Source organism: Mastigoproctus giganteus, chromosome 5 (genome assembly GCF_048544385.1).
Source record: "Mastigoproctus giganteus isolate SK-2022 chromosome 5, ASM4854438v1, whole genome shotgun sequence".
NCBI lineage: Eukaryota > Metazoa > Arthropoda > Arachnida > Uropygi > Thelyphonidae > Mastigoproctus > Mastigoproctus giganteus.
In genome coordinates this window covers 227303283-227327278 of record NC_143579.1, presented here as the reverse complement: position 1 = coordinate 227327278, position 23996 = coordinate 227303283, and the positions used below count along the sequence as shown (strand labels likewise).

Below are 23996 nucleotides of genomic sequence, written 5' to 3'. Positions count from 1 at the left end.
TACATGGGTAGTAGAAATGATGGAAGTGCCATACCCATGCATAAACATCCTCTTTCGTACTCACCAGTTAAATTAAAACCTTTAATATATGACAGTAAAAAAAGGGATCAAGTCAGCTTATTTCATTTAAGTTAATAAATAGAGATTATAATGAATTATAAAATCTGAATAGAACTTTTGGTCAATCTAATTCAAAGGCCATTTTTAAGAGAAAACCATGACTAATTAGCATCAATATGGGATGTAGTCATACTCAGAAATTGGAGCTTTCAATACTATAATTTTTACTATAATTATGTTCCTGCCAACTATTTATTTGAATGTATAGTATTTAACATTTGGTAAAGATATTAGGAAGAAATGCAATTTCATTTTCACCATTTCCAAATAATTATTTAAAAATTATGAAAATGAAATATTAAAACTTTATACTTCCATGGCCCAAGTAACATATATAGCTGATATTAAAAAAAAAGCAGTGTATATCTAATATGCTACTAAAAATTACAATATATATATGTGTATATGCATGTATGTGCGGCTATAATTACATGATTCAGTACACTGAGAAACATTTAAATGGTAATTAACAAAATGTAGCCAACTACATATGTTTTAAGTATTAAATTAATTCTCAGTGTCCCTAAATATTAAAATTTAATTATTCTTGTGTATATATTGTATTTTAAAATAATGAATCAAAAATCAACTCTTAATGAAGTATGATGGTAAATGCTCACTATAGTCAAAAAATTAGAGTGGTTCAAACAAATACCCTTTCAGATTAAGAACTTACCAAACCTTTAAGAAGAAACAGGCATCCACCAGCTTCACAAACTATAATACCATGACCTATTTTACATCAACGCATATAAATATAATAACAAATCTTCAAATTACACATTTAAAATGCAGTTATGGTTACATATATGCATTTCAGAAGCATTGATTAGTGAAATTATAACGATAAGTATTATAGTATGACCATCAATAAATAGCTTATGAGAATTATTACAAATCCTCCAATTACTACCATATATTAAATCAGAGCTATAAATTGCCAAACATTGCATTTATTTTATTTTGAATCAATAAAAATCAGGGGAAATTTGTTAATGGATCAGCAGGATTACAAGAATACAATGTTAGGATGAGTGGTGAAATGTGAAACATAAGGGAATTAACTTAATTACCTCCATACATATAACTGCACATATTAGTTAGTGACAATAAAATATGAATATCTAGGTAAAATGTACAAGAAGTTGAATAACCTATAGATGATTAATGTAAAATATAAAATAACACAGGCAAGTATTACATTCCAAGTAACAAATTATTTGGATGTATCATATTTATTTTAAAAAGTTGACTGCACTTCCAAACTTCTATTTTATGTTAAAAAAAAAAAAAAAAAGAAATAAGATTAGCTGGTTGGCTAATAATGTTCTTCAAGAACTTTATTTTCCAGTCACAAAAATTTATTTTCTGTCTCAAGAGACAGAACCACTTTACTATTAAAAATTTAGATTCTAGTTCAACCTAAACAAAGCATAAAATTATAATTTAATTCTTGGAATAAGACACATTCCAAATATTTTGTTATTCATCTGAATACTATAAAACAATGCTTTCTATTATATGTGCAAAGTAAGTTAAATAATTTCATTTTTATAAACGATAAGTATACGATTCTAATAATTTCAATAATGTATATATATACACATACAATGTATACACACTCTGATGTTAAATAATGAATATAACCATTACAGTATAAAACATATTTCTATGTTCAAGTCCTTGTATAAAGTGTGTAAGTAAAAACTGGTCCAATCTCATTCAAATATTTTTTTTTTAATGAAAGATGCCACTTCAATATGTAATTTAAAACATCAAAACCATCAGTGCATCATAAAACAAAATAATGGAATGACCACACTATATATAACTATTATTACAATATTTTGGGCTAAAACCATGTGACCTCCACATGCTGGGTGACAGCTGCCACAAACCACACATTATCTACATGACTGGAGTATACATTCTCCTATATTTACAGGGTTTTTTTTTTTTCCCCAGTTGACTTAATTATAGCCACTTCTGTGAACTGTACTAATTTTCTTCTTGCAGCAAAATCAACAGGAAAAGGAAAGAGGGAGAGAGAGAGAATGTAAAGGTCTTGCATAACATCATTCAAGTGAAAAGCACCTAATTTTTCAGTGCTTTTCCATACATTATTTTTATAACTACATAAATTATTACAAAGTACTTTAAATTTTTGAAGGATATGATGCCGTTTTTATGAGTAAATTTCCAAGTATACCCCTACTTGTGATATGGTAGATATTAATTTGAAATTCAAAACATCAAATTTTGTATATTCTTAAATTACTTTGGGGACTCTAAGCCATTTACAACTGCATAAGTGGCATAGAGTCAACTGTCTAATTTTAACAAATTCTGTGTGTTCATCTCAAGTAATGCCTTTCACAAAGTATATTTGTAACAGAATATAAAGTTCTCTATGATTATGTTTACAACTATACATGTTCAAATTGCAACCTACTAAGGAAAGGAAATCTAATGAAAAAGAGAAAAAAATACAAGTGAAAAACTTACTTGTGCATTATTATATTTACACTGAAAAATTTGAGGGACATTAATGATGAAGCAACCCTCCATAACAAATTTTTTATATATTTATTTTATTATTTATTTTATATATACATACACATACGATGTTCACTGAATTATGACAACTGCATCCATAATGGACTATGCCACAGAGCTCACAGTATAAAAAGCCAAACAGCTTTGTACACTAGGGCAGTGATAATTTTTTTGCATCTGGTCATGCAAGTTAGGCATAAAGTTGCAGTTATGGGACAGTAAAGATATCAGAGTTTCAAAAGGACATGATTGTGGGAGCTCTCATGTGTCGGGTGCTTCCATATTGCAAATGGCGTGGCTTTCAGTTGCTCATAGCCCACTGTAGTTAAGGTATACAAAGAATGTTGTTCAACGGATCAAACCACTTCCTGCCGATAGTTGACAATGCAATACAATATGGGGAATTCAAGAACAATATCCAAAATGACAATGTGCCACACACTCTTTGAGGAACACAATGAAGATATCATCTATCTTGATTGGTCTTCAAATTTGCCTGATCTCAATCCAATTGAACACCTAAGGATGTTTTGTAATGAGAAGGGAGGTGTAAGAACATGCAACTATCATCTATTCCAACACTGTGAAAGCCTTGCAGGCAGCATTGCTGCAGATCCCTATAGCCATCTTCAGACACCTAGTGGAGTCATTGCCTAGGCGAATAGCAGCTGTTATCTGTGTGAATGGTGGCCAAACATGGTATTAGGCAGATAGTCATAATTCAGTGATCACTCAGTATGTGTATATGCTTTTTTTTCTTTTTTTTTTTGGCCAGTGCTGCAAAAGCCTGTGGCTTCTCTGCACCATATGGCTAATACTAATTTAATTTCTTTTGGAAATTTACCAGAGGCTGACTTTTGTGAGGGAGTGGACAATATGGACAACACAGACATTGCAACAGTGGATTATTACAGCAATAAGGATTGTGAACCTGAGCTTTTGGATTTGTACAGACAGAGACTGTCAGGTAAATGTTCGACATAACACAAGTGGCACACAAACATTGTGTGCCTCATTTTAAAATTTAAAGAACTTTGATATCTATGTAGTTATGAACATAAAGCTTTCTGCAATCCTAGATGAATTTTGTGAAAAGCCTTATTGGAAATTACATGTAGTATTCCATTATTATAATATTATGATGTAGTTTATGAGAACTGTTATCAAGAGGATGCCGTGTAATTAAACGTCTTGGGCCTTTTCTTCATTATCACTACCCTGTTCATCACCATTAAAATCCAGAATGGAGAATAAAATATTTTTAATGTGGGCAATAGCCAATTTCATTTTCTCTGAAGACAATCCAGCTGAATTCATATGATGTTTAAAACTCCACAGTAACTGAAACAAAAAATAAATTATTTTCAGAAATAATTTCTACTTTTTTTTTTTTTTTAACTACTACAACCAAATTAAATATAGTGAAAGAATAATACAGCAATTCCCAGTCTGTAAACTGCAGAAAGCACTGTGGATGTTTAATTTTCTCTGCATATAAGCTTGTTTAAAAAGACTGTTTACGTCTGATTTTGTGAAAAATATAAATTGGAGAAGATCTCATCTTCTCCAAGCTTAATATCTGAAAATACAGTGAATTCTCAATTTTATGGAACTCAATTTAACGGATAAAAAAAATTTCACTGGCACCAGTGTATCCTGAGTGTATTCATGAGAGATAGGGAAGCCGCAAACTCTCTGTTATATCATTAAGGCTTATCTGTGCCCTGTTTCTTTATTATAATCTAGCTTATAATGTGTCATCATGGCCCCTATGAAAACTGGTCAAAAGAGAAAGTGTAAGTATATGAAGCTGAGTATTCCTCAGAAATTAAAGCTATTAGAGAAGTTAAACAATGGTAGGTCTGTTTCCACATCTGTGAAGAATATGATACAAAAAAAATAAATAAATAAAATAATAATAAAAAAATGCCAGATGTTGTAAAAAGCAAGACTACATTTAGAGGGATTTTAAAAAGTCTTGAGTCTGAAAATCCACAAGTATGTAAACTTTGGCTTCTTAGTTCCAACTATGAATAAAGTTTTTCCAGGAACTGCTATATGGTCATACACCATGTATTAACCAATAAAGTCAAGGTAAATAAAAGCTTGTTTTTTTATTGTTTAATTTACTAATAACTGTTTAAATTTTCAATTTAAACAGTTATTGCAAATGATCTTGAAAAGAAACTTTTGATTTAGGGCATATGGCAATAACAGCTATCCCTTCCCCCTATTAATTTATAACATTAAGGGTTTAATGTATTGGTACAAAAAATAATTGTTATAGTAACAGCCTCATCTTAAAAAATAAATGGATCCAAACTGTCATTTCAATGCTCTTTTATTCATTTTTGACTAATATCAGTGCTATCAACATTGTTCTGATCACAAGTTTTTCTATTATAATTCTGTTTAAAAGAATTATATTCTGTTTAGCATATAGCACCTATTGTCTTCACCATGTCTGTCCATCTCTCTTTATCTGCATGCAAGAACTCAGCTCTCCCAGTAGATTGATTTTCATGAAATTTTATATTTTGCACTTTTAGAATGATTTCCAAATTTCATTCAAATCAGACACACAGAAATCCAACAATTATTTTTTTTTTTTCTCATATATATATATATATATATATATATATATATATATATATATATATATATTTTTTTTTTTTTCCCATATATATATATATAGGCCATCCATATACTATATATTATAGCTGTAGCACTGGATATTATGTTTATTGCCATGTGCTGATTGGAGGAATGAACGGGGAATTGACAGATGCACGGAAATGGCTTATTCTGTATTGTTGGTTTGTGCATAAATCACTGCTTTTTGTTATCAGTTTACTAAATACAGAAATCACAAATTATTTGCTTATTACATTAATCACTACAGAAATGTTAAATGTGTTATATTTCAATTGTTATTAAAATCCAAGAAGAAATAAGTAAAATTGCAACAAAAGCACTGATAGTATACTGTGACTGTTTATTTATTAAATCACAGAGCTTGAAGTAAGTGTTGAATAAGTATTACATGAGGAGATATGTACAGTGAAGTGAAAACAATTACTTTTATATATTCTTAGTTAATCAGTTAGTAATTAATTGGTAAACAAGACAATCAGTTATTTACTTTTTGCTTCTATTCATCACAAAAAAATAAAAAAATTCAATTAATATAAGAAATAAAAATCTGGTTTCTACAAAAAGTATTCAGATATGTTTTCTTCTACCTCTGACTCAAACTAAGCAGGGATTACAGAGATGTATATGTCACTGGTTGCCACTTCTATTTGGTAGCATAAGAACTTCACTCAAAATTTTTTTAGTTCTCTCCTCCATGTGTTCACTGAACTGCAATTATTATTATAAAATAAAATAGCAGAGTTGCCAGTCACTCTTATGTTATAAGTCTCAACTGTCTGGAAGATTAGATTATATATTTGTAGTATTCTTCACAAAATCACATCAAATAATCTTTTTAAACTGGCAATCAAAATTGTATTTTTGCAGGTATATCAAGAACTAGAAATTGGTGAAATAATAAGCACTTAAACCTGTGTGGAGTGTAATCTGCCTTTAATTTCTTAAAAATTTATAGATTATTCTCAGAGATTTCATGGTACAGGAGGTACCATGAAACATCTGAGAATAATCTATATTTCTTTAAGAAATTAAAGGCATATTACACTCCACTCAGGTTTAAGTGCTCATTATTTCACTAATTTTGACCTTTTGTAAGTTTAGAACATGGTTCCCAACCGGTGTGCCTCGGCACATTGGTGTGCTGCGGCCATTTTCTAATGTGTGCCACAAGATTAGGAAAAATTCCATTGAGTTCGATGCCAATCACTATTTTGGTGTGCTGTTAATATTTGTCTTTTAACTTAAAGTGTGACTTGGGTGACAAACGATTGGGAACCACTGGTCTAGAATACCACATGAAAACTGCATAATGAAGGAAAATGGGAAATTATTTTCTACCCATAAAAATGAAGTTTCAGATTTTGTTTAAATTATTAAAATTAGGACATCTTGTTCTTCTAAGTGCTTAGAAGGACAAGATAAGCAGATGAGTAGAAGGACAAGTGGTAAGCAGGCTTTCAAATGCAATGAGTAAATAGTAACAGACTAGCCATTACTAAGTTATCAGACTATATAGCTTTTGCTATATTAAAATAATTCGAGTTTTGAGATAACTTTTTTGCTTTGCATATTTTATTAAACCAGAAACTAAGAAGCTGTTTTAATTTTGTACAGTATTAAAATACCCACTGCTTGCTCTTAAAATTTGGTGTATGTACTCAAAAGGCATTTAAATTATATTTCAAAAGTTAGGTTATTAGTAAATTTTACTAAAAGTTTAAAATGCATTTTAATAAAATGTAATAAAAATAAAAATTCTCATCAGTATGTGACAGAGTCGTTGTGTCTAGTCAGAATAATCGGTTTTGTTAGATTTTAGATTCAGAACTCCCCAAATTTTCCTGACATCCATAAATGAAAATTTCACATGACTTGACCACAATACAGTATGTTTAATCTGCTCAATTATTGTGAAGCATTACCTTGTTAAAAACACCTGCATGAAGGATTCCAATTCCTGATCTGTATGTTATAAGACTATAATGGTTATCCAAAAAAAAGTGATGCCTAACATTTTATAACAAAAACATAATAATAATAATAAATTCCCAAAGGGGAGAAAAAGGTGCAAAACTTTTTAATACCTCCACTTCTAATTGTACAGTTTGAAATACTTCAATAGTGAAAAGGCAATTATTTGTCAAAATGGTTCTCAAATAATGAATGATGTGTGTCATATATAAGGAGTTGCTATTGAATTTAGAACATTCACAAAAAAGGTTGCAGCATCTACAAAGACAATAATACTGTGCATAGAAGTGTCATTGGGTGAAGCTGGAAAAAATGTAAGAAAGAAATGCTGAATTTAATGATGTGCTATGCACTAGTTACCCTCTCGTGTCTTCAAATAGGTCTTTGGGGTTGGGAATATTCATGTTCAGAATAACTGCATGTTCCTACACCAACTGTTATAAATTTTTACTAAATAAAATAAATTAGATGTGCTGTATTAATATAATAATAATACTAATAACGAAATAAAATAAATAAAATGAATAGTACAATTACACCGGATAAAACAGATAAAAAATAAAACAATGTAGATAAAACACCGGATAAAAGCAATAAAATACCAATAAAATTTGTTAAATTATTGGTATTTTATCGCTTTTATCCGGTGTTTTATCTACAATATTTTATTTTATTTTAGTGTAGGATCGTGCAGTTATTGTGAACATGAATATTCCCAACCCCAGAGGCTTATTTGAAGATCTGGTTAAGGTTTATGGCCATCCTGTGTTAGGGTACATCCGAGAATTTCAGTTCAGTGTTGGTGAAGCCAAGCAGAGACAGCATTTGAGGTTTGTTCATCGTTGTAAAGCATATGGTCTTATGATGAATGGCATTTTATTGCTTTTATCTAATGTTTTATCTACATTGTTTTATTTTATTTTATTGTATTTTATATTTTTATTGTACAGACAGGTATCTTATTTTATCAGTTTTATCCAGTGTAATTGTATTATTAATTTTATTTCATTATTATTATTAGCTTAATACAACACAACTCTTAATTTATTTTATTTAATAAAAATTTATAATGGTTGGTGTAGGATCGTGCAGTTATTGTGAATACCCTCTCATAGTTATCACAGTTGATATTGTACAAGTGCATTTGGATGAATGTTTAAAGCAAATCTGACCGGACATGAGAGAAATCCTGCTTCATTGCAACATGTGCATCTTCATACAAGCCTAAAGGCCAAAGCAAGCAAAATTTACCAGACTACTAATGTGCTACTGCAATTTGCTTGGATTTTGCTCCATCAGTTTTTTGAAGTCATGAAAGATGCTATCCAAATTTTTAAATATGATGACAAGGTTAGTGGTGAGATAAAAAGTGGCTCTAGGAGATAAGACAGAACTTTTATTAGTAGACGGTACCTACAGTACTGGCCCAAGGTTTGCTGATACGTACTGATAAAAGAGATGCTGGAGGGCGCTCCTGGAGTTGAATTATTTATATCTTTTTATTTGTGAAAGAAAACTTGCAGTTAGCAGGATATTGCTTCCAAAACAGTTCGAATAATTTAACAAATTTTGCTTAATATTTTTATACTTATGTTTTAATTAGACACAAAAAATTTAGGATTAAAAAAATTACTTGTATCAAAAAAAGCTTAAACCCAGAAATCAGAACTGTGTCATGTATGTGAAATTTCCCTTCTAAGGACAGTACTCCCCCCACCCCCAAGATGATTGTGTAGCCTGGGCCAAGTCTGGATACATGTCACTGTTTCCTCATGACTATTTGTGTAGCCTGGGCCAAGTCGGGATACATGTCACTGTTTCCTGATAACTAAAGCTGTTGAGGTAGATAGAGACAAAGGTTATATACACATAACCAGTACATCTAATGTTCTGTGTAGATTTCATTTTTTCTTTTTTAAATTCATTTTTATTCAGGAAAAAAAAAAAGGTGGAGTGTTATTTTTTGTATGACTGTTGTAATTTATCATTTTGTAAAACTGAATAACAGTGATGTGGAGTACTTTAGGTTCAGGATTGCTTTTATTTCAGATTAAATGGCAGTTTATCCAAGATATCCATGAAGTAAAGCTATACTCCAATTTAAATAGTTAAAAGCTAGATGATATCATCACATAAAACTGAAAGGTTACAAAAATTTAATTTTTTTCATTAATTCAGTATTAAAGAAAAATACCTACCTTCTCTAGTGAAGTTATTGTATGATTATTCCTAGATTTTTCTAAAAGATTAATTTTATCACTGTGTGCATTGATTTTTTTAAAGAGATGGCTTATTCTATCCCAGAATTTATCGCTCATACTATCATTGCAGTTTATATACTCCAGAGGAAGGCTGTATGGAATTCTGTGAGTCCCTTCCCTACTGATGCTGTCGCTAACAATAAAAGAATTTAATATGGAGGCTGTTCCTGGAGCACCGATCTGTGAACAGGTTTCTTGATAATAAGGACTAACGATGATAGCAATAAATGGTTGACCTTGGTCCTCAAATAAGTCTTGATGTTTTAACTGAGTTTCCAGGTCCTGGATGGAAGGAAATGGTGGAAAGGTAGGATGAGAATGATACCATCCCAGAAACTGATACCCTTTCTGATGTAAATCATTAATGGCTTCACTCTGAGACACTAACAAAAAAAAAAAAAAAAAAAAACTGTTAACAATACAATGTACACAAAATAAAGTTAAAAACTTTAATTAAAAATCTGAATGTGCATGTCAAGCAATGAAGGTGAAAACTATGTAGTTCCATTCCAATATTTACCTGAATCCACTTCACAACATACTCCAGTACTTTGACTATCACATGGCTCTGCTACACATATTTGCAACAGATCCAGATCCTTTTTATACCATCCTCCTAATAAGCCAATAACTTCTGTATATATGCAGTGAGCATGAACATCCATAGCCAATATTGCATCAATATTAATTTCTACTTTGAATGGAAGCTGAAAAATAAATGATCACCATTAAAAAAAAAAAAAAAAAAAGCACAAAAAAAAAGACAATTTTATTTTTATGAAACTGTTTATATAAATGTTATTTAAATGCATAACTTACAGCTTCATTTGGAAATTTCTCACAAGGAATCAACTTATACTGATCCATTTCAGATAAATGTTGTGAAAGAAATGCCTTATTTGCAGTGGTGCCATCAGCATTATGTTCCATTGTACATCCACCTCTTTTAATTATCCTGTTAAGTTCTGTACCTGTAATTTAAATAAATAACTATAGAGGAATTGAAATCACCTGATTTACATTTAGAGATTATTATAATAATACGCTATACTAAATATATATTTACAGCAGAAGTTTGTTTTCTCTAATTTCTTTTGAGTAAAATAAATCTGATCTTGGCTGTTAGTTATAGCTCTTGGAGTCTTTTTGTCTACGGTATTGTATTTAAAAATTTCCAAACATTTCCATGTGAAATAAATTGTAGTATGCTGTTTTTAAAAAGATCCTCCCTATTTTTTGTTGATTACTAATCCTGAATAGCACTTGATAAAGAAAGCTTCTTTGAAGATCCTGTAGTATGAATGTCAGTTGAGAGGATGGTTTGTTGGAGAAATCCTACAAGCCTCTGCAGCTTGACTGGACTGCAGTTTCAGACTTGTTGATTCTCCCATATTGGCTATCCTTCCTATGTTACTCCATTCTTTTTTCTAATAATCTGTAGGATTGCAGGTAATAAAAATTGGCTGTAGTATCAGAGTGGGATGAAGAGAGTATCCTGGTGTGTTTGGTTTTTAGGAGCATTAGCAACTAAGGCCATATTGCTCCGGGGATATGCGGTGGTCATTCCCTGACCTTTCCGCATCCTCCGTATTTTGTGGTCACGGGCTCGAACCCCGGTCTAATCAAGAAGCGTGTGCTACGCACTGCTGCTCCTACCCACCTGCCTACGTAGGCGGCAGTCTGTGATGTCTGGTGAAGAACTGATTCTTGACATCAGCTCTGTTGTAATGGTAAGCTACTTCATAATTACTGTGGTGAGTAGTGCCAGAACTTTAAATTCTACACCCATGCTGGAATGACTGACCCCAACGTTTCTGCTGCATAGATAAACTGTAGTCTGAATACACTTTCTTGTATATTTTACATCTTTCACATGGAAAATATTATTTTGCTTGCCATTCTATATGAGGTAGCTTATCATATTGATCTGTGCTTTAATTTCTTCTGTGAACTAACGATTCTCCCAAGAGAACATTACTTATTTATAAAGAGGTGCCACCCCCAATTTTTTTTGGAGAATTTTAAAATAATTTTCTCCAGTTTTGTACCTTTATCAGTTATGTAAAACTGCAGAATTTCAAATTGGTTTTTGATATCAGAAACACGTGCCACACTGATGTTGAAACCTAGTTCCTTGCCACACTGACCTTGAAGCCTTGAATTGTAGTTCCAGGGTCAATATGGTGCATGTTATCATTGTACAAATTTCATTTATTGTGTAAACAAGTTTTAGTGTGGTCAGATCAGTCAGTGCATGGAGCCTGTGACAATAGATGCTATCATTTTCAAAAGGTTAGGGTTTTTTTTTTTTTTTTAATTTGAAACTAAAGGTAAAAATGTCTAGTTTGCATACAAATATTTATCTCATCAGGACAATGAAAAAATAAATCTTAGGCAGTAAGTTGCCCTCTAAAAAATATGCATTGTGCTATAGTCTCATGATTGACGAAGTGCTAGTTTTTTGGAAAAAAGCCTGGATCCAAACTCAAAACCATTCAAATTGTATTACAAAACTAAAAAAGTTATATGGCGATTTATGGAACTTGAAAAAGTCAAAAGACAGAAGCAGTTCATTCCACCAGCAAAAACAAAATAAGTTCAAGGAATGTTTAAATGATCTATTTGATATTGTTACCTCAAATGCATTAAGCATAATTAAAGTTGCTGACGACAGAGAATTTTTGCTTTTGCAAAGGCAGAAGGGTAAGCCAGTCTGTATGCTAGGAGTGGATTTAAAATTACTGAAAATTGAGAAGTGTAAATAAGAATGGCTTCTTATTTATTCAAAATTATCCATCTACTGCAAGACAGACAGCTCTGAAGAAATGAATAATGACAACATCAAGGAAATATCATTTCCAATAGCTGGCCCATCAAATCTAAAAGAGCAATAAAAGATATTATGACTCCATGCCTTGCAGCAGCTCTGGATAGATATAAAATTAGTGACAGAGATGCTGTTCATATTTTAGCAGTTTGCATGGATGCCATCTCATTGAATCCCAATGCATATGTAATTAATCGATCATCTATTGATCAAAAGAAGCAGAGAAACATTACAAGCAGAAAGGTATTTATCAATAAAATCAGTGGAAATGAACACCAATTTTATAGTTTGTCATTGGGATTCAGAGATATTACTGGATATTGTGGGGAGAATATTAAAAGAATATAGATCGGCTAACTTGATTGCCAGTAGTTTAGATTTGGAACAATTATTATGAGTACCTGCTATTGCATCATCTCAAGAAATAGAAGTATTCACCACCATATTTGACACTTTAGAAGAGTGTGGTTTGATTGATACAGTTCATTCGTTTCAGTACCACAGCATCAAATACTGGATGTGTCAATGTATCAGCATTTTTGTTGCAATAAAAGTTGGAACGAGACATCTTGTGGCTACCATGCTGTCACCACATGTTTGAGATAGTGCTAGCTGGGGTTTTTCCCATTGACAAAGGTGACTGTAGCAACCAGTCTGGACATCCCTTTATTCAAATGGTTCAAGAACCAATGGGAAACTATAGACAAGACAAAATATTCAGCTTTCAAGACAGATGCTTCCATTTACAAAGTTTTAAAAAAATGTCACTGCAGAGGTCAAATCATTTGCTAAGCAGAAGCTAGAACAGCAATACAATGATTATAGAGAGTTTCTCCAGTTGGCTCTAGTTTTTTTAGGAGAAAAAGCAAATGTAAAATTTCAATCACTGGGATCTCATCATTTGGCAAGGTCGATGGCAAAGTGCATGTACTGCTTGAAATTTTTTTTATTCTGCGATCAATTTGAACTGAAGAAAAATTAAATTAAAGCAATCATGGAGATATGGGTGTTTGTAATACATTGCTATATAAAATTTTGGTTTCTGCACTTACCTTGGAAGTTATGTTGAATTATTTAGATTTTCTGAAAAATGTAAACTTTGTGCTGCATTTTCATTATTTGACAACCAAATTGGAATGGATGAAAAACAATGAATGGCTAACAAAATATTAGACAATGAGAACAAGAAAATTGAGAAGAAAATTATTTTAAATCAAAAAGATATAATGAAGTTCATTTCTAGGAATGTGCCCATGGATTTATTATGTCCAAATTCACTTAATTTATTTAAAAGGTTTAGAATATTCACTGAATTTTTACATATGGACCCATCATGGGAACTTTGAGAAGACTATCAGAGAGACAAGAAAATCATTTCTTCTTTGAAGAGTGTGAATGACACTGCTGAAAGGTGTCAAATTGATGTAGGAATAAAATAACAAAATAAAAGGAATGAATATCAAAAACAATTTTTGTTATAGGTATTTTTAATTATTTACATTAATTACTACTTATTTTTTAATAAGGATACATTTTGTGGAAAAAATTTGCATTACCGATTTTTTAAACCCTTAGGTGGTTCGGGATTATCGCAGAAAATATCCAACAGCAAAGGATGCAACGAATAAAGAGTGCTAATGATAAATATTGTTATAAACTGTAAGTGGATCATCTTATTTTAATAAACACCATAAAAAAGTTCTTAATGTCTGTCCACTTTTTTGATTAAATATACATCTCCACAATTAAAATATGATTATATTCTTAAGTCACTGAAATTCAGTTTAATTGCAGCATGTGTTAATATCCTACTGACCTGCAATTTTGCATGTTACTATTTTACATGTGAAAGAACAAGACTAGAAAAAATTATTCTAAAATAATGATTTCAAAATATAAGGACCACCCTAACCCCATAATGGTTATTTCTATGCTTATTGGTACCTCATCAACTGGACGCTAGACAACAACCAATGCAACTGACAACCATATTATGATTGGCATTAGTAGAGGCATACAATGCAAGAAAGCAAGCTTATGCACCATCAGCCAAAAAAAAAAACAAAAAAAAAAAAAAACACTCCCATTTCACCCCTCCATTCATTCCAAATGCCTGTCCAGCTCAGCCTTAAATTTATTTAAGCTATCAACTAACTCAACTATGAGAGATGTTAACAAAACAAACATTATGATACACTACATAAAAGCAATATTATTTTCATTAATATTTTTATGAATTTATTATAAGTTAACATATCTCTTATCTTTCTAGCTCAGTGGTTTTCACCCGGGGTGTAGCAGGGTGCCGCAACAACATTCCTGGAGTGCCACATAATTTGGTTTTAAGTTACTTAAACTTATTTTTTTTTTAAATTTATATACAGTCAATTCCAGTTAATTGGGACACATCGGGACTAGTGCATTTTGGCCCGATTAAGCGGCTGCCCCAATTATCCGAAGTTTCACGTAAATAGTTAAAAATACAATGTACCCCCCACCCCCCCACCTTTACAATTGGTTCACTGTTCAATCAAATCACGCTACGATGGAGTCACCATTGTAAAGTACCGTTCACTATACGATGTGTAATAAGCGCCGGGTCATTGTGATCGTGTTTCTGAATTGAATTTTAATTCTATTAAACAGCGATTCTAATTAGCGAAAATAGGAGGAATATTATCCATAGGCTATAAAAGTAAAGATATATTAAGTACAAATTTACCCTTTATACCTTACCAATTAAAAAATTAAATGATAAGTGAAATTCGGAAGAATATATGTGATAATCGGAATAATTAATACGTACTGTAATATTTACATACTAATTAAACTAGTTGACATTTCTGTTCAATGTCATTTGTAGGTGGGGGTTAATATTTAAAACAGTAAAAAGATAAGCAATCAATAACAAAGAACACCGCACGCACACAAATTGCAAGTAACACGATATGCACAAGTGAGAACAGAGTAACAAATTACTAAGCTTTAAAAATAGGAATGAAGAGAAGAGCCTGAAAATTTTTTTTTTTTTATATGATTGAAGATTCCATAGAAGTGTAAACACATTTCACCATAATAACCCACAGAATTCCAGCTGTCGGTATTATTGCAAATTCAATAAGATCGAGTTTACTATCAGTTTATGACAGATTTCACTAACACAAAAGCCCAATAAACAGGTGACTGCTAATTGTTTTTATTGTTTTATGGTTGCGACCTCCAGAAATTTGACCGAACTACGTGGTACGGTTGGAGACAATCGTAGGGTAATCTTCAGTGTTGCAGTCTTCTGCCCCGATTAAACGGCATTTGTCCCAATTAAGCGAAGTAAATCCTGGCTATTTTCTCAATTGGGTTCTGTTTTTTGAAGATTTGCCCCAAATAAACGGCTGCCTCGATTAACCGGTGGCCCAAATAACCGGAATCCACTGTATTTATATCATTATAAAAAGGTGTACGGTATCTTTTTAATTTTGTGGTGATCTGTAATTCTTTATTTATTTATTTCCTCTATATAAAGAATAGAATCGGATCTAACAGGAAGAAAATTGAGTAGGGGTGCCACAAAATAAAATAAATTACTTAGGGGTGCAGTTATTAAAAAAGGTTGAAAACCACTGCTCTACCTTTTAACACATTTCAGTATCTTTTAAGGCATAACATGGTCCTTACTCATGATAAAGTTGCAAGTGCCTTTCACAAGTACAGGGAAGAGCAATCAAAAGTCTGTTCAATTAAGACCAGTCTTAGTGCAGAGTATTGATCTTTCACACTGTGAAGCTATCAAAATGAGTTCCCACAACACTATACTACAAATAAGTAATGCTTCCCTAAAGAGAAGTATGTAATGTGGTACCACTCAGACAGCCTTTTTAGCACCATACAGTATAACCTGAGACAATTCTGTGTAGGTAAATTATTTATCTCCTAGTTATACCAGAGATGTACCATGTTATAACTGGGAGATAAATAATTTCGCAACACTCATAACTGAGAAATGGAAGAGAAATTGCTGAAGCTAAAAGTAAAAAGGCATCTGGGGCTGATGGGATCTATCCAATTATATTAAAAGTAGCAGCAAAAAAAAAAAAAAAAAAAGGCAAGCAAACCTTTGGCCATAATTATGACAGCATCCTTGGATTTAGGGGGATGCGCAAATGTCTCTCCTATTCACAAAAGGAGATTGACAAGCAAAGTGGTTAGCTACAGATCTGTAAATTTCACTTCTGTTCCAGAGAAAATTATGGAGTTGATGGTTAAAGAAATATTGTAAGATCATCTGTACCCATACAGGAATGCCTGACCCTAATATTTCTGCTGTATAGTGTGGGTGGTTAAATTATAGTCTGAATATATTGTCTTGTACATTTTACAAAAAAAGGAATGCAGTTCTATGGAAATCACAGCATGGATTTATTACAGAGATATCTTGTATGACCAATCTGATTGGCTACTATGACTCAGTAGCAAAGCAACTGGATGCAAAAAATAAATTCTAACATCATATGTCAGAATTATTTTTTCAGAATAAGTACATTTCACTAAAGCTTTTGATACTACTACACATGGAAGATTGCTGTACAAACTGGAACAGTGTGGCAATGGGAAAAAGTTACTGTGATGGATAAAGGGATGGTTGAGTGGAAGGAGACAAAGGGTGGTTAGTAATGGGCATTGCTTTTCTTGGTCTAATATTATTAGTGGAGTTCCTTGGACTTCAGTGCTTGGCTCCTTATGGTTTTCAACATTTATTAACAATACTGATGGTGGCATAGCATCCTTAATGTCTACATTTGTAGATGATACAAAGGTTGGCAGGTTGGTTAAAGACAGGAATCACAAAGAGTACTACTGGAACAAGACCTAGAAAAATTAGGCAGAGGGGCTGAAAAGTAGCAATTGAGGTTTAACATTGATAAATACTGCATATGGGCAGCAAGAATCCCAGAATAACATACCAATTGGGACATACTACACTCAAGGTGGTGGAGAATGAGAAAGACCTAGGGGAATAGTACAGTCTGACACAAAGTTCTCTGAGCATTGCAGACAGGCTGCTAAGACAGCTCATGGAGTTTTGTCAACGGTATACAGGAATTTGCCAGTAGTGGCAAGAAGAGGAGATGATCATCCCTTTGTATAAGGCAATGGTTAGGCCACATCGTGAGTATTTCATACAGGTCTGGAAAGCCTCATTTTAGGAAGGATGTAGAATTGGAACAGGTGTAGAGAATGGCAACAAGGTTAGTCTATTTCCCAAAGCAATCATGAATAGTTCCATGGAGATTTGTTTTGGAAACAATAATGCAACATGTGCAGAACAACAAGTTGCTGTATTATGATAATGTGAATCATCAAGTCCCACTTTGATCCCCAGAGAAACAGGAGGTAGTCAAACCGAATAACTGAAGATTCCAAGATGCTTTTGTAGGATGACTGCTATAAGGATAACTAGCAAATTTTCATAAATTCTAGTCTTGTATATCATTTTACTGTTAAACCCTTTAATAAAATAAGTTCGAGAAAGAGGGAGAGATTTACTGTACTTACCACAACCAAAATTAATAGCTCCAATCTGTTCTAAGTAGGAGTGCACACGAGTAATGCAGCTTCCATCTCCAAAATTGTTTAATCCACTGCGGCAGGTTGTTTTAGTAAGATAGTGAGGTTTACATTGTTCCCATAAATTTAAGATGTGATTTCTGATCCTTACATACCTGGAGAAGAATGCAGTTTAATAATATATAGACATTACATATTAAATACAAATTTTAGATAAAGTAGCCCATGACGCAACAAAGAGATTTCTAAAGTGAACAAAATTAGGGTGGTAGCAGGGTATTTAAAAAATTAAGTTATTCCTTGAATGGATTCTATGTCTGTTAGATCCAGCAAAGTATGTAATTTAATTTACTCAATATTACAAATAATTAAACTTTATTCTGCACAATTTATGACAAGAATAACTTATATTACAGGATCTATACTAATCCACTGATTACATGCAACTGCACCCACAACTTGTACAAAAGGAGAAATAATTGCTGAATTCTATTAATACATGCCCTACATTCAACAAATGTGCATATACTTCATAAAAGATTAGCTCTCAACTTCATGTAGAGTATCCACTCTAGTGCATATATTCAAGATTACCTTAGAATTATATATTTTTAATTAAAATAAAAATTAAATTATTTTATGGAACAGCTTTACCTAAATGTCATTGACATTTCTACTAAAGATCACATTACTCGTATATTTTGGAATGCAAATAGCCGATTTATCTTATGTTTACTGATATCCCTATCTTTACCAATTATTTTAAAAGTTTTTACTATTGTAAGATTTTTGTTTCTTTGCATATGTATATATTCTGCATACATATTCAAAAATTTTTGTCTTTCAAAAAAATTTGTTTATGATTTTTAGCCTTTTTTAGTCTTCATGATGTTGTTAAAACATCAAAGTTAGCAACTAGAATATCAGACATTTCAAAGGCATCAAGATTAGAGGATAAAATATATATGCAGAAATAAAGTTGTAGTGAAAACTGTAAAATAATTCATAATGACAATATTGCTGTTGGGTTTTAGGTACGTTAGTAAATTAAGTCACATTGTGTCATTGTTCATCATGTCTGTACAACTGCGCATTTTTATGGGCCAATTTGCATTTTGTGTGGGCTAAAAAACTCAGAATAACTCACAGGAAAAAACCCTACTTCCTCTGCCAGTTGAACAATGTGGATCTAGACTGTAGTCTAGATTCACATTGTTCAACTCCATTGCCATTTGCCACATGTGGCAAATTTGCATTACAATTTTTATTTTTTTGAAACACGCAAAAAAAAAAAAAAAAACTTTTCATGTGGCGAAAATGTTGTTTGTTAATCTTTATTGGCAATTATAAAAAAAAAAAAAAAGTTGGACATTGCTGGCCTAGACTGAACCTAGATTGAAGAGGACTTAGAAATTCCTCCAGTCATAGATGGGATTAAACTTAGACCCACTATACTGTCACAAAGGATCTATAACAACAAGGATATCTACATTCATACTCTTTTTTTTCCCCTACTGCACTAATTCCTCTACTTCTTAAACAGACTGTGTATGACAGTAACCTTGAATTCATTGTCATGGCAGTATGACTGTACATTGCAAAAAAAAAAAATATATATATATATATATATATTGGTAAAAATATTGATAACTGAGTAGAACTGTTTCACAAGAGCATTTAATTTTAATTTTAATTTTTTTTAAATGTAACTTTATTCAGAATTAATTTAACACTAGTGTACTAAAGTTCAGGATGACCTGGACACGACTAAGAGTTAATAATTGCACATTTGTGAGAAGAATGATGTCACAAATATGAGATACACCAGTTCATTAAGCATTCACTTTCCCTTTTATAGAAACTGTGAGCAGTTTCTATAAAAATACCTTTCAGTTGTCATACAGTGAAAACTTTCAGTTTTCACTGTATGACAACTGAAATGTCTTTTTAGAGATGAATGGAAGTCTTAGAAATTCAACAAAAAGAACACTTTTAATGACTAGAGAATTCACTTAAATTTAGAAATAGCCTTATATTCTGGCTCAGCTCTACAAATCTTTTTCAAACGTAATCTTTTTATTCTACACAGTAACAGGAACTAAAATATCTTAAATATTAAATTAAAAATGTCTATACATGGCACAGTCTAGATGACATCTTACAAGTGTTAGTTAAGTTTCAAGTTTCTGCTACTAATAATTAATCAATTATTATTGATTAATTATCTCCGAAGAAGGGTCAAAGCTGAGCTAGAATGTGAGGATATTATCGAATTTAATTTTAATTAATTCTATGGTTATTAAATCTAAATTTAAAGTCAATGTCTTGTGTCATCACTTGAACTTTATCCATAATGCAAGTGAGGCATTCTTTACATTAAATACATGAGAAAACTTTACATAACTAAACTCTATAATAAGAGTAAAGTTTAGTTATTCATAACAGCACAGCATAATATATAAACTGACCGTATGCTTGAAAGTTAAATTAATTCAGTCTGTTATTAGCCATGTATTTCATTCTGTTAACTTTTTGATGGCTGCACTAATTTCATAGTTGCAAACAAGCACCAATAAGCACCTAAACATAGGCAAGAAATAATTCAAAACTGTCAACTTTTTGATGCGATCCTTTATTTTGACAGTATAGTGGACTCAGCTATGAACAATGCATTTTTATATTCAAAAACATTTATTTTTATATAATTTTTTAAACAGCATACTTTATAAACTGGTATGCCTGCTTATGTGACAGGGTAATGGAATTTACTGAATTTCGTTATCCCGTCATAGGAATTGAGGGGGAGGACTACTAAGAGTATGCTACCTTCCCTCACTTCATTTACCAATTTTGCTCAAGTATTTTTTCCAATTCATTCTCTTAAATCAGATAAATGCCCAACCTTTACATAGGGTAGATGGGAGTTTATTCCAAGAGTGGGTCATGTTTTGATTATCAGTAATTAATTTTAAGTCCAATTCTACAGCCCAGAATTCCCCCAAAAATATTCTATAAGTATAGAACAGCAGATCAGATCCATTCAAAAATTTCAGAACATTGTTATTATATTCTTAGGGACATTTGTATAACATGTAAGTTAAACAGATTATCCACAAAATTTTCCGTGTTTGCCCATTCCTCCTTAAGAAACACTGCTACATAAACCCATCTCAGTGCTACACATCATAAGAACGTCAAAACCTTGGTAAATATTTCTTGAGTATAGTTTTAAGTTTTCATTCCCTATATGTACCTAAGAAGCATTTTACAAAAACTTCACCATGTGATGTTCACACAATTCATATCTCCATAGAACTGCAATACAAGTTAAGCTTGTATTGCAGTTCTATGGAGATATGAATTGCCATGTACAGAAGAAGATCATAAAAAAAACCCTTAAAGATAAAAATAAGATAAAAAAGAAAAAATGTTCCATTTTAGAAGATAGTTGTCATTTATTCTTGCTCCATTATGACTGGAGATTTGAATCTCCTCCTCCTAATTTTATATTATGTTGCCAATAGTATATGTATCTATTTTCATGTTTATAAATGATTCTAGAACTAGGGGCAATAATTTCAAGTTACAGGGGAAGATGTTTAGAATTGATTTCAGTAAGTTTTATTTTAGCCTGCGAGTTATAAATTACTGGAAAAGTTATCCACATGGGTAGTAGAGGCTGACATAATACCCATGCTTGGGGAAATTCAAAGGTCAGCCGGATAATTACCTGTGGGAGGAGGGAAACAGGTTGTCTATTTTCTTTTCTCTTATTTATTATTATTTTTTTAATTTTCTTCTTATTTTTTTAATTTATTTATTTATTTTTATTTTTTTTTTTTTGGCTGGTGCAGCATAAGCCATAGGCTTCCTTGCACCTTGTAGCCACTGCTAATACTAATATTAATACTCTAATTTCAGCTAATTAGCATGGATTTGTTAGATATACTTAGTCACTCCTCTGCATGGTTCTACCAGCTGTTTATCAGATTTTTAGTATATGTTTATATTAATATCTTATTTTCATCTTTAGGTTCTCTGATTTGTGCTCAGCTTGGTTTAAAAATAAATCCTCTTTGGCACTGTTATTCTGCTCCTCAGATTTGTGTTTCTTTTTGTTTTTTGTTTGGCTATAGCAAAATGCCATACTTTTAAGATTCAACATCTAATACTTGCTATAATTATCAAACTGTTCACCATGTATTTTCATGTTTTCTTAATGTTATCAGAATGCCATTGGAGTATTATTCAAGTTAATAGCAAGATTATATATAGAACTTGATGGATAATCCCAAGATCAATTATTTGTCAGTGGAACTTTGAATTTTTTGTGGTTAATTTTGTTTCTTCATTCAGTTTTATTCTTTGTTTTTACTGAATTAATTACCTAATTGTATGGTTTCAGCAAACTGTTTTAATGGATGGCCTCCGTAGCCGAGTGGGCAGGAGCGGGAGTGCAGTAGCACGCGCTCTTTGAGTAGACCGGGGTTCAAGCCCCTGACTGCTGAATACGGTCGATCTGCCAACCCACACTGGACCAGCGTGGCAGATTATGGTCCATTTTTCCCTCAGCATAAATTGTTGAGGAGGCTTCCATCCTGCAGTGGTTTGATAATGGCTGCACTTTACTTTTTTTTTTACTTATGGCACAAAGTTTGTGATATGTCTAAGTACCATTGTCAGAAACTGTATCTCTTGCCTTTAAGCTTTTTGCTATCTAATTTTAATACCCATGATTTATTAGAGTACTTGTGTGGAACTTCTCCTATTTTATGAATAGAAGGCAATGGTCAGGCCACACCTTGAGTACTGCATACAGGTCTGGAGGCCTCATTTTAGGATAGATGTAGAGCTGGTGGAACAAGTACGAGAAGGGCAACAAGGTTGATGAGGGGAACAAAGGGCTGCTCTCCCCAAGAAAGGCTAAAGTACTGCAAATTGCAGAATCTGGAGACTAGGCACCTCCAAGGTGATCTGATTGAGGTGTATAAGGCCTTTGGTTTGAGTAAGCTCAATGCTGATGGGCTCTTGCTCGTATTTACGCAACTGAGGGGGCATAAATTCAAGTTAAGGAAAGACAGTTGCAGAAGAGATGTGCGGAAATTTGCCTTTAGCCAGCGGGTCGTTGACTGCTGGGATAAGCTTCCATCTGTTGCTGTGGAGGTCAATAGCTTTAATAAATTCAAGGAAGAACTGGACTAAAATTTGGAGTGAATGGATGGGTGAAATGGGAAGGTGTGTTTTTTTTTTTTTTTTTTTTCCTGATGCTGTATAAGCTTTCTTTCTTGCATCATATGCCTCTACTAATGCTAATATGGTTGGCTCTGATTTGTATATACTTGTATGGTCATATCTGTTGAGCTCATGTTATTCTACCAGTAAGCTGCTAAACTGTATAACATAATCCTAATCCCAGCTAGACATGCAGTCAATCTTCAGGCCTAGCCTTAACTAGCAGATAACAATCAGAAACAGATAGTTGCTGCTAATTATGGCTTAGATGTACTGAATGGTGCTAGGGAACTTTAATAACTGGCCTTTTGTGTATATATTTTATTTTACTTTTATTTTTTTCTTATGCAAGCTCTTCACAGTTTGGCTCATGGCACACATGCTGGGATACTTACAAACTACCTTAGCTCAATACATATTTTACTTATAATTTAGCTTCATGCATATATTCCTATTTTACAGATGGACATAATACTCAGTCATTAGTAAAGTTGTTGTTTGTTTGTTATTTGGTTTTTAGGAGCATTAGCAACTAAGGCCATATTGCTCCAGGGATATGCGGTGGTCATTCCCTGACCTTTCCGCATCCTCCATATCGTATTTGGTGGTCACGGGCTCAAATCCCGGTCTAATCAAGAAGCGTGTGCTCGCACTGCTGCTCCTGGCTACGGAGGCACCCATTAGTTAGCATTAGTAGAGGCATTTGATGCAAGAAAGCAAGCTTATGCAGCATCAGCCAAAAAAAAAAAAATAAATAAATAAATAAAAAATAACCACTTCCACTTCACCCCTCGATCGTTCAAAATACCTGT

General features: G+C 32.3%; 1 protein-coding gene across 1 annotated transcript in view; it reads right to left on the bottom strand.

The window, feature by feature from the left end:
* Nucleotides 1-2741: 2741 nt before the first annotated feature.
* LOC150086187 (histone H2A deubiquitinase MYSM1-like) overlaps nt 2742-23996 on the bottom strand; it is a 61151-nt gene continuing 39896 nt past the window's right edge. Inside the window, exons 7-11 of the mRNA XM_090373770.1 lie at nt 17941-18107; nt 10383-10534; nt 10084-10270; nt 9501-9946; nt 2742-4017 (exon numbers count right to left, since the gene is read on the bottom strand). Of these exons, the coding sequence (XP_090229896.1) occupies nt 3859-4017; nt 9501-9946; nt 10084-10270; nt 10383-10534; nt 17941-18107 (1111 nt within the window). The 3' untranslated portion in view covers nt 2742-3858. The remainder of the gene's footprint in view (nt 4018-9500; nt 9947-10083; nt 10271-10382; nt 10535-17940; nt 18108-23996) is intronic.